The sequence below is a fragment of the Varanus komodoensis genome, unplaced genomic scaffold (assembly GCF_004798865.1).
Source record: "Varanus komodoensis strain SLA01 unplaced genomic scaffold, ASM479886v1 scaffold12, whole genome shotgun sequence".
Lineage (NCBI taxonomy): Eukaryota > Metazoa > Chordata > Lepidosauria > Squamata > Varanidae > Varanus > Varanus komodoensis.
Window position 1 is genome coordinate 9,057,336 of NW_025335349.1, and position 12,079 is coordinate 9,069,414.

Below are 12,079 nucleotides of genomic sequence, written 5' to 3' on the forward strand. Positions count from 1 at the left end.
GTACTTGCTCCCTGAGAAGCAATATTTAAATACTCCTCCTCCTCCTCCTCCTCCTCCAGGACCCAAGGGCATGTGGTTTCCTTCTGGGCTGGAAATCATCCTCTACATCTGCAGCTCCAAATCCATCTCATTTCAGAGGTGGCTTTTATGCAAGTCACCCGTTGCAGGAGGGCCCACAAATTGGCCCACCAACCACCAGGCCGCACTGCCCTTTCTGACTTCTCAGTGCTCTTTGTAGTTTGTCCTAATTAATTAAAAAAGTGTCCAGAAACCCAACTCTACAACTGGCCAGGGCGCTAGTACACAACCTCACAAACTACATGCAGGACTCACGCTGTCAGCAAGTGTTATCTTTTGGGGTGATTTAACACACCGCTCTTTTGTTTCCAGAGAACTGCTAACATGGTAAGATCAAGAAAACGACACCCTCAAGGGAGGCAGGAGGACCAGCGCGGACAGGCAATTGCTGGTGGCCCCCTGTGACCTTGCTGGCTGCATTCACACAGTGAGCATCACTATTTATTTGGGTATTTTTTTTACCCCGTCCAATTCCCAGTGGGTCGCTGGATGGCTTCCTGCCATGCCTCTCCTTGGAAAGCCCATCCAAATATCTCTTGGGCCAAACACACCCCTTCGGGGAGAAAAAGGCACATGAAGAACAGAGAGGAGCTGGTCAGCCACTGAATGGTGGGTGTGTTGGAGGCCTGGCCTGGCAGGGGCATGCCAAGTTCTCATGTGACCCTACACCCATTCCTGAAGGAGGAACATCTTTTTTGCAAACCGCAGATACATGAAAACCAGCAACAGCATGAAGCTTGCCTCCAGAATACACCCATTTATCACAGAAGCTGGTTGCTAATAACATACAAGAATATTCCTTACCTTAAATTCCAAACCAACCTACAAACCCATTTCTGTCTTTCCCTCTGACGCTTGCTTAAAATTTCTGTAGATCATTGCAAACAGGTTTCAATATGAGAAACTGCACATGTAGATCAGAAGTAAAAAGGCAAAAATCAGATGTCTCTGAAGCCCTCCTACTTTCAAAGCCAGTCTTCAGCTGGTATCACATTATGGCTAAGTCTGTGAGCTCCAGATCTTGACTCCAAGCCCTGACCATGCACTCATCAGGTGGTCTTAGGCAAGCCGCTGCTGCACGCAACCTTGTATCATCGGCCATATGTGGACAAAAATACTTACTGGAGAGTTACGCATTTCCTGAGATCATGTACCCAGCACGAGGAGCTCAAGCCCAGGGGACAAGTCCAGCCCTCCAGGGGGCCCACTCTGGCCCATGTGGCTTCACGGATGGTCCTGGACCTTTCTAGTTCCACTCCCTTCCCCCTGACCACAACTACTGGCGGGCTCTGGCCCTGATTCTGCAAAGCAGAAATGCCTTTCCTTGGACTTGGAGTTTGGAAGAACTTTAAGTATGCTGGTATTTTGGCATCATCCCTTTTGCCCTGAGTGCCTCTGATGCGTGGGAAGAATTTTGACTATGGGAGGGGTGGTATAAAAGTGCTTACTAGCGCAGTGACTGCAGGGAAATGCCAGATGTGACACAGCCCTGCAAGTAAATTGACATTTGAGATGCAGTGGCAACACCTGCTTTCGGCTGATGTCTCCTGCCAGGGCAAGGACTTCACAGCTTACCTTGGTCAGGAAGGACCTGCGAGTCCAGCTGGTCTTTCATTCCCTCATCTTCACTCTTCTGATCACTCACGTCAGCAGTCAACGTTGCGGGTTCGAATGCCTCCTCGGTTGGCCCCTCAGAATACCCTGGGCTTAAATCATTGCTGGCTGACTGATCTGCGGGAGGAGGAGAATCCGGATCTCCGGGCTTGAGAGGAGGAATCCCAGTGCTGTCCAAGGCGTTGAAAGGCACCGTGGGGACGGCATAATCGATGAGCAGGTTTGTGTCCTCAATCTCATTAAAAGATTCTGTAACCATTGCTGGACTTGCATAGAGAAGTGGTACCTCAGAGGTCTACCAAAAACAGACAGACAGACAGACAGAGTGAGAGATCAAGAAAAACTGAAGAGAGTAGCAAGTGCTATTGTAGTTTCCTGTGGTGCAGGTAAGGACCCCTTCGCACGTCTTTTTGCTTGAAGCGAGAGGGTGCAGGTGGAGACCTAAAGAAAGCTGATCATGCAAGTGGCCAAAGCAGCAACAACAGGCGTGGTACAGATGGGGTCTCTTTTGAACCAACGTGCGCTGTGGTGGCAGGAAAGGGGAGGTGGTCTTGGCCACATTCATGCAGTCTCCTGTGATGGGCTGTGCAGGGGCTGGTGGAGAGGGGCCTGGGAGGAGGCTGGGGGAGACCTTCCCTCCAGGCTGTGCTGCAGCCTCTCAAGGGAGGCTCAGCTTCTCTCCCTGCACTGACCACCATGGATTTGCCCAAGTCACACCCTCTGAGCAGGGGTTCGCTGCTGTGGACATCCATCGGCCACCGACCCATGGGCAGGGGAAAGAGTTACACCTAAGGGGCTGACCAGTCTGCCTCACGGGAGTTGTGCTTTTCCCTCAGCAATGCAAGTAGATAGGAAGTTCACAGGCAGGCAGGACTGGCATAACCTTTTAAGTGGTGGTTCTGGGTTGGGCCCAAACCAAAGGAAAAGGTGGTACAGCCCCCTCCATACCAAGGGCTGAGTGGCAGCTGAGGCGGAGCTGCAGGGTTGTGATGCAGCTCAGGCAGCAGCAGCAGCCCCCAGTTCAGCCAGATCCCAAGCCATAACCAGGCACGCTGCGGCCAGGCTCAAAGCCTGCACTCTCTCTCGTACTGCGTGGTTGCCTTTCCTGGAACAGCCTCCCAGCCGGGCACTGCAGGTGCAACCCGTGCATGGAGCAGGAACACTTGCCAAGGGAACCTTGATCTGCTTTGCCCTTCTGTACACTCTGCTGCAAGCATGATCTAGGAAAGTTTTTGCATGATCAAAAGCAAATAAATGCAGGTGCTAGACAGCGGATTGTTATTTTGAGTGCAACAAGCCATACGTTTCTTTAATACTTGTTCCCCTCATTCACTTATAGAAATCTATGCCCTGCCCTTAGTAGGGGACATCTTTGCTGTCAGGAACTGGAACGAAAAAATGCAGTGATGGAAAGGATGTTGGGAAGGGGATCTTTCCCTCTTTTTCTAGATCTGGAAACTTGGATAGATGAGCACTTTTGCTATGCCAAACATCTCTCTCATAGTCAGCTGTAAAATAACATATAACAGGTGTGGCCAAACCAAGGCTTGGGAGCTGCATGTGGCTCTGTGCGTTTATCTTGCAGGTAGCTGGACACCCACTTGCCACTTGCTGGCACCACCTGGGGGTACCCGATTGCTGTTCATCCCCTGTGGGCACCTGCTTACGGCTCTCAAACATCTGACATCTTGTGCATTTGGCTCTTCCATTGAGCAAGTCTGGCTACCCAAGACATATCACGTAGTGGTTCCCAAACATCAGTATATGGTGTAAGTGGGCATGGAGGAAAAGGGGGTGGTGGAACTGGACACCACAATTTAAAAACCAATGGTGAGACTTAAGAAGTTGAGGTATGGCAAAAGTAGCACTGAATGCATGCATTGATAGCAATTATATCACATTTATAGGTGTGCAGTACTGACTGGGTTATGGAGGACTTCACGCAGCGAACAAATTGAAGGCGTTCTCGCAAGTATTTATTGACATGCGTGCTAACCAGAATCTGTGCCGCAGTGCTGGGGACAGGTTCCAGGAATGTAGCAATGTTGATGGAGGACATTCTGAACATCTAAGAGACTAAGCATGACCTGATCAGTACTGTATGCCTACTTTGGGCGCACCCTGTACAGAAGCATGGGTAACTTTGCTATTTGCACATGCTGGAAGGTTGACTGATCTTGCAAAAATTATCAGTCTTGCAAAATGTACCAATGTGTGCTTGTATTTTTATAACATGTTATAAACAACAATAGATTGTTTATAAATAAATCCAGATTTAAGCTGAGCCAGCTGCTCTTAGAAAAGTGGATTCCCCATCCTCCTCTTCCCACAGCAGTCCCTCCAATCCCTTTAAAATGCTACACAGCAACCCTGTTGAATGGGATAAATTGTGTGGTGTGTGTGATGAGAACTATAAAAACCTGGGTGGAGTGACCATCCCTGACCAGAGTCCTTTCTCTTGCACAGAAGTCCTTCCTCTTACAGAATGCAGATCTTAGATCCAGCCCAATAATTGCAAAATTAGAGACAAAAAGCCACTGAAGTATCATACGGTGGGAATACGATTCAGATATTAAAAGATGAAGAAAAATAAATAAAAATGCTCAAAATGGCATAAGAATGAATGAAGGGAAAGTAAGTGCACCATTTATCACCAAGCCATAACCACCTGTGTCTGCAGGATGCCAATCATATTCATGATCAACATTTTATTCTTTAATAATTATTTTATTGTGTGGCTGATATATCTCTTGACTTGAGGAATACCAGCAGGAAAATTTACTCACCCAGCCAAGTCCAGCCACTGCATCAGTGGCCACTGATTTGATATCATTCTCTACATCACTAGCTGGTCTAATAGCTTCTGCAAAACAGAACAAATACAAAGGATTTTTTTGGTAAATCTGCCAGGATGAAATGCAACAAGCTGATTATGGATAAAAGTGTACAAGATGTTATGTAAGAGGATGTATTGTAAACTGAAGTCATGCCACATGACAAACTTAATAACAAAGCAGCTTTTTTATTGTCTGTCAATATTAACCAAAATTGTATGGAGATTTGCCTGCTCTAGAGAACTCAGCTCTTTGTTAACCAACTGGAAATATTCAGGATTTTCACATTGTGCACTTGTGACAAAAACCAAATGTACATTCAACTGGAAGTGCCTATCTGTCCTCACTGTGGCACACTTAAATCCTCAGTTTTGTCTTTCAGACTCTAGTTTGTTGCGTTTGCATGTAAATATTCTCTGGTTTGCACATAAAAAGCCACGTTGCATCAGCTGCAAAGCTGTGCCAGTGGAAGCCAAGGCATGCCTGGGAGACTTCTGGCAGCCCCCTGCCCCACTTCTTGCACCCCTCTGCCCTGCCTCTGCAGTTCAGAAGGCTCCCTGGAAATTTGGGGAGGCTTGTCAGTAGCTGCGCAGGGAAGCTCTCCATGGGATGGGGAAGGAGGGTAAGTAAGTTACAGCAGCAGTAGCAGCTCGGATGTCAGTACCCTGCTCACAATCTGGCATCCTCCATCTTGTTCACGACCTCATGTCATTCTGAGACATGGCTGGGAGAGGCCGCCACTGAAGAAATGGTGGGGAACGCTCAGAGAAGACTCACATGAATGGCCCTCTTGTCCTTGTGGGACAGCCCTCTCCTGACCAGCCTGCTCACACTTTGGCCATAGCAAGAAGCATCCTTCTCTTTTGCCCGCCCGTGAGAGCAGTGAGAAGGCTTTTCCCACACAGGTCTGGAATACGCTGCTATTCGGGATCTGCTAAGCCCCATCTGTGGAGATTCTTAAGGAGGTCCTTCAAACCTACTGGGACAAAGCAAAATTCCCCACAGAAAACCAGTCCAATGCCAAATAATCAGGGCAAGACAGGAGAAAAGCGGTATTCAGAATGCTTTTTAGAATGCTGGCTGGTGTGGCTGTTTTTAATACTACCTTGTATTATTTTAATACCACCTTTACTTATTTAAAATAATAATACAAATTATTATTCATCATGCATTTTATTGCTGCATGCCCCCTTGGGAGGGCTTCTACCCTTGAAAGTGGCTAATAGAACTTATAAATAAATCACTGAATGTTGAAATAAATACTTTTTTTCTGGGGATCAGGTTAGATAAAGAAACATCTCAGAAAGTTTTCTGGGAAAATGTCTTTGGAGAAATTTCAGCATATCCTTAGGTAGTTGGTCATAGTCACTTTATTTGCATGCTGTTTTTCTGGACACATTACTCTAAAATTAGTTCAAACAAAACATAATAAAAATAGCATTGCTACATCAAGTTGGGCATCAAGCTGACTAGCTGGGCTGTGGCAAAGCAAAAGGGTCTCCTGTCTCTGACATCTCTCCCTTCCAGCTGCAGCCCTGTTAAGTCACACACAAAGCTATTCAGGGGGATTTTAATTTCTAGTGAATTTTCCAACCAAGTGGATTTCCAGAGGGGACAGGGAACTGCAGAAGGAAAGACAAGCTGGGAAAGCTCTGCTCGACTCTTAGAATAGAGTCAGGATCCATGCAAAAGGGAAATGAGCACATTTAATTATAACAAGTGAGCTTTCTGCCTTGGTTTCTATTAATCCTTTCTTCATCTGGCCACAAAAAAGATTCTGAAAGGAGGCCATGTGGTAGTAGTGGTAAAATGCCAGTATGCTTTGTGATCTGCAGAAAGCAGAGATGGCCCAGCCCAGTTCTGTCTGTGCAGAAAGCTGGGTGCCTCCACTTATTTTCACGCACCCACCAAACGTGGTTGTTGCATTTTAACCATTCCCCATGCAGTCCAGGAGCATAAATTTGCACCAGAGGTGATCTATTAAAGAAGCACTCAGAATCTACCCAGTCAATCATCTGTAGGAACCTTTGTTATCTGAAGCTCACAACATATACAGGTCATCTGGGGTGCGCCTCAATCCTGCCTTTTATCACGTCCTCAATTAACAGCAGGCTCAAGGGTTGCCTTTTACCATCTGGCTGCATCCGTTCTCTGCAGATTTGAATTTGGCCTCACGAACCCCTGCTTTAGCAGCCTGCTCCTGACATTCACTCTAGGCTGGGCTGCTTCTAAAGGTCTTCAGAAGGTTCAGCCTGCACATTCTGTAGCAGCTCAGCTTCTGGCAGGAGCAGACTAGGGACTGTGTGACTGCAGTATTGGCTTGACTGCACTGATGGTCTGTTTACTTCCAAGCACAAATCAGAATGTGGATTCTGAACTTGAAGGGCTTAAACGGCCAGAGGCTGCACGTTTTAGGAGGTGCCTGACCCTGTCTGTTCCCCTGCCCCCATTCCCTGTGGTACAATAGAGAGATAAGACTTCATATCCCACCTTTCAGAAGAGGTGGCAAGCCTACGGAGCTGAGCTTACCCAACAGCAGCATCCCTTGGTGGTGTGTCCTTCCGTAGATTAATCTGCCTCTTTTCCAGGCATCATTTAGATGGATGCCAAATTCTTTCTGTTTGCAAAAGCACCCTGGCTTCATAATCTCTCATACATTTACAGATACATTACTATCTGACTTGTTGCTTCACTGACTGAATCATCTTGGAGTTCATAGTTGTAGGATTGTTTGCTGTTTAATCTTTCACTTTAACTGTTATGGTGTGTTACTGTATGGCATTTTGACTGCAGTCAATATACATTTGAAATAAATAGGATTATCAAAAGGTAAAGGGTCTATGTTTCCCCACTAAGAATGGAAAGTTTCTTTTTACATGAGGCGGAAAAGAGAAGGGAACCAGAAGGGTAGCTGCCCTGCCCTAATTGCTCCATACCCTAATTCTATAGTGTCTGGATTGTACCCTGGATTGCTCAATGATCACATAATGGATCTGAACGCTTATGAGCACTCATGATAATAACATACTCTTTTCATATTCTTTATCCAGTCTGATTTTTTAAAGTGAAGGTTAATGAAATTAGTTTTTAGAAAAAGGAAATGGAAGATTTGAAAGTGATAAAAAGTTCTTTTGGTCCTATTACTTAAAATAAAGCTACAATGTACACAGATTAAGAAAATAAATGCCTTGTACAATAAGACAAGCATACTGAGGATGGGTATTTATTTATTGACTTAGTTTGCTGTTCTCCTCTTTTTCCACCCGTCAAAGTGGACTTTCTAAGAGATTAATTATGACCCAACAAGAGAAAACGAAATGCCATTTGGAAGCCTGCAGGGCAACCACGTGCAAGCTTAGATGGAAGAGGGCCTTCTTGTCCCCGCATGCCCCAGCCGGCTTGCCTGCACCTGCATACAGTTGGCCCTTAACCCTACAATATTCCACTATTGGCTATAGTGGGCAAGATCTGCCAGGCACTCACCTCAAGGAAGTCTGCCTTCCGACTCAAGAAGCTTCACATCATGCTAACCAAAGGCTGTGCAGCTGAAACTTACTTTTCCTTTACTGCAGAGCAGCTGCACGGAGTCGGATGTGTACCCTGGCCAATGCACACCTTTCTTGCCACCTGTTTGCATCTCCAAATTGCAACCCTCTCCCATGCTGATTTTAAAAGGTGTCTTGGAAGGGGTGAGGCATTTGAAGAAACAAAGGGAGGAAGTTTAATTCTTTCCTCCCAGGCAGGGCGCCTCACAGTTGCTCTAAAACAAAGAAGAATATCTGGCTCACCTATGCAACACAACTGACCTTCATGGATCACTTAAAGACTAACGTTGTAAGGCAGGGGTCCTCAAACTCTTCCACCAGGGGGCCAGTTGAAAGGTGCCGGTGCCGGGCGTGGGCTGGAAAGGTGGTGCCGGCGGTGGGCGCATGCTGAGGTGGGGGCAGGGCACGCAGTGAGGGGAGGGGAGGCGAGGGGAGGTGCAGGTGGGCATGCGCCGTGAGGCGGGCGCATGAGGCAGTGTCTTGCTCACTCCAAGAAAACGATTTCCAAGCGAGCAAACCACTGCCTCCCCAAACGCAAGGCAAGGTGGGCAATGGCAGGCGCAGGCACACACGCAGCGGGTCCAAATGGGCATGGCGGGCCGGATAAAGGGGCATGGTGGGCCGGATCCGGCCCCCGGGCCGTAGTTTGAGGACCCATGTTGTAAGGGAACAGAAGCCTCCATTCCCAGTATGACACAGTTTGCAGTATGACTATTTTAGGCAGAGAAAAAAACACCCAGAGGGATTTGGAAGGGAAGAGGACTGACAAAGGGGGATACCTGTTTTCTACTTTCTCCCCACCACCAACTTGGTGGTGAATCGAGCAGGTGAATCATACGACTATACAACTCCTTTTCTGGGAGGTGGAAGCCCAGAGGGCAGGGAAGCTGTGCCTGGAGGCTTCATTATCAAGGACCAATCTCGATCAACTAGATCAACTGACCGTCAGTAAACTGGAGTGTTCCAAGGTCCATGGGTAGTGACTTGTCTTCCTGGAGTGCCATGACAACCATCTGCTGAAGGTCTGTCACTTTGGGTTTAGCTGCTGGGACTCCCTCCTCCGTACGAAGAGGGTCTTTTTCATTTTCGACCTTGTTGGAGCCAATAGTGGTGATGTCATCCTCAGGGCCTTTAGCTTCTGAGTCGTCTCTCTCGAAGTTGATGACATACCGTGCGACGGTGCTGCTTGAACTGTGGTATGGGGAGAAAGAAATGGGAGAGACCTTGGTCCTGAAAGTGGTAGGTACATATTTCATTGAAACAAAATTGGTAATGGGGAAGGTCGTGAAAGGCCTGCATATAATTAGGGGATTGATTTTACCAGCTAGGTTGCTGATTTAAGCTAAAAACAAGCAATGTCTTTCAGCCTAGTCACAGTACCTATGGTGGCAGAGACAGACTGCAACTGATTTAGTTTTACTGAAGTTCTTGTAACAGAGTTCACCCCACCCCAGAACTTACACGCTTCTTTCCCCATCAGCATTTGATTCATTTACCCTACCAGAAACACAATCCACTATATACAATATAGCCATTTTGCTGTCAGCATTTAGGTATCTATGTCTTAGATTTCCTGAATGTTACCTTCCCTTCTTTCTTTTAAACCCTTAATTTTTTTGGAATAATAAACAAACAGCATAACATGTGGGGTATGATAACAGGAGTGAAGACAAGTAATGGAATTACTCATATGGAAAAAAATTGTGTAAAAAGATCCACTTTTAGAAGATGGAATTGAGTAATATATAGAAGAAGCACATATTGAAAAATTCACATCTGAACATAGAGATATAGTGAATGGCATTATTTCCATTCAAGAAATATCACAGGCTATAAAGAAATTAAAAAAGACAAAGCACCTGGCCCAGGCAGTTTTACAGTGATGCATTATAAATGTTTTGGAGAAAAATTAATGGTGCCACTTCAGAAAGTAATGAATGAAATTAATAAAGAGAAATGATTGCCTTCATCACGGCAAGAAGTTTATATGACATTGATACACAAGGCAGCCAATGATCCTACTTTGCCACAGTATTATAAACCTATTTCACTATTAAATTTGCGCTATGAACTCTTCATGCCAATCATGTCAGAAAGACAAAGAAAATGCATAGCAAAACAAATGCATACAGATCAGACTGGTTGCATACCAAAGAGATTAATGAAAGACAACATCAGTTTTGTGATCGACATAGTGTGTGGGAAAATATTCCCAAATGACAACATTTCATAAAATACTATGCTTTCCCAACATTCTAATGGTGTTTCTTTTATTTTCTTGCCTAGGAATGCACACATGCACACACATGTGCATACGAACACATACGTATTCTTGCCCTAAGTGTTGCATTCCTTGCTCTTCCAGAATGGTCCAAATGGCATGTTCCAAGACCACACATCAACAGCAATCCCCTTTCCCACTTCAGTGTCCTCCAGAACTTTTGAACTTCAGTTCTCATCACCCCTAGCAAGCAAGGCCAAGATCCAGGAATGCTGTGAGCTGTAGACCAGAACTTCTGGAAGATAGCTGGTCAGGGAAGGCAGATGTACATAAGATTGGTGATGAGGGGACGACTCTTTTCCTATGCTATTTAGGAACTCCTCAAAAATACTTCTTGGGGGCTGCTTGAACTTTGAAAGTGCATGACTGCAATGTAACCCATTCAAAAAGGGGGCAAAGAAGAGGTGGCTATCCTGAAGAAGCCTAGTTACTCAACGGTTGCGGCAGATGTCCCACATGATTTGTTATGAAGCAGTAGTAAACAAGAAGACACTGTCCCACACCCGTCACATGTAACAGGGATACTGTGGTACTGCTTCTGGACTGCAGCTAGCGCAGCTGTACCAATAACTTCAGAAGCCTTTGGAGGAGTTGCTTGGCAGGGCGTCTCTTACTTGCTGCAGCAGAACACGACTGCTTAAGAAAGATGCAAACAGCAATACTTTTTCCCAGAACACAAGCACTGCCCTGGGCTGGGATTCTTCTGAAAAAATAAGGCAGGGTGTGGCTACTTACGCAGGGCGCCTTTCCTTTGCTACTGAGCAGTTACAACCAGACCAGAAAGAACTGTCTGTAGGGATGAAAAATTATAGGGCAGGGGGCAGAACCTTTCTTCTTTTTTAAATCAAGGCATTCCAAGACAATAATATTTTCCAAAGCATGTCATCATACCAAGGTTGCAATGACACTGGATTTGCCACAGAGATAATCGTATTTGTACAAATGTTCAGAACCCATGTGCCACTTTTCAAACCTGTTTACTGTCTATTCTTCTCAGAACAAGGGAAATAAATATTTCCAAACTGCTTTTGTTCAAAACTGCTCTGCAGTGGCAAACTTTGGAAGGGAGGGGGAGACACTGGAATGTGCTATGAATTTTGCACTCCTGGTCAAAAAATACTGCAGTACTGAGAAAAAACAGACTGCAAAAATATTTCAGAGTTATATCATACATTGAAAATCAATAGTTTCTGGGCAGGCACCTGAGGGGTCTGAAAAATCTACCCCTCTGACAATTTATTTTTGTGAGTCAAATGAGAACTGGCCTTACAGCAGGATTACAAAGATGCATAAAGGAAGCCTGGGAATCAATTTGCAAGACATTTTCGAAGGCGGTGTAGAAATGTATTTATTTTGCTCTTTCCTTACTCTTCGAACTTATAGATTTATCTGAAGACAGGAGGAATGTTTCAAGAGTTCTTCAATGTCTGGGTAATGGCCATATCAAGAAAAGAGCCCTACATTCTAAATGGTGGCTTTGCATTATGCCGAAGGGAACCAGTTCCATGCGGATGAGATGCTGCCGGCCTAGGCAAAGTCTCAGGCTTGTACGCTCTCATCCCTCTGCGACGAGGACCTGGCCAGGCTTTTGCTTTCCTTCTCCTAATCCCTGTCTTGTCATTCTGTTTGAGCCAAGGATCATGGGTTAGCACGAACTGTAGTCAAACACTAAACAGGCCAACAATGAATCCTAGGGAAGGATCCAAGCGAGCTACCACTCTTAGTAC

General features: G+C 45.8%; 1 protein-coding gene across 1 annotated transcript in view; it reads right to left on the reverse strand.

The window, feature by feature from the left end:
• Positions 1 to 12,079, reverse strand: part of IMPG1 (interphotoreceptor matrix proteoglycan 1) — a 77,906-nt gene that overhangs the window by 25,249 nt on the left and 40,578 nt on the right. Inside the window, exons 9-11 of the mRNA XM_044422119.1 lie at positions 9,015 to 9,262; positions 4,479 to 4,555; positions 1,654 to 1,756 (exon numbers count right to left, since the gene is read on the reverse strand). Of these exons, the coding sequence (XP_044278054.1) occupies positions 1,654 to 1,756; positions 4,479 to 4,555; positions 9,015 to 9,262 (428 nt within the window). The remainder of the gene's footprint in view (positions 1 to 1,653; positions 1,757 to 4,478; positions 4,556 to 9,014; positions 9,263 to 12,079) is intronic.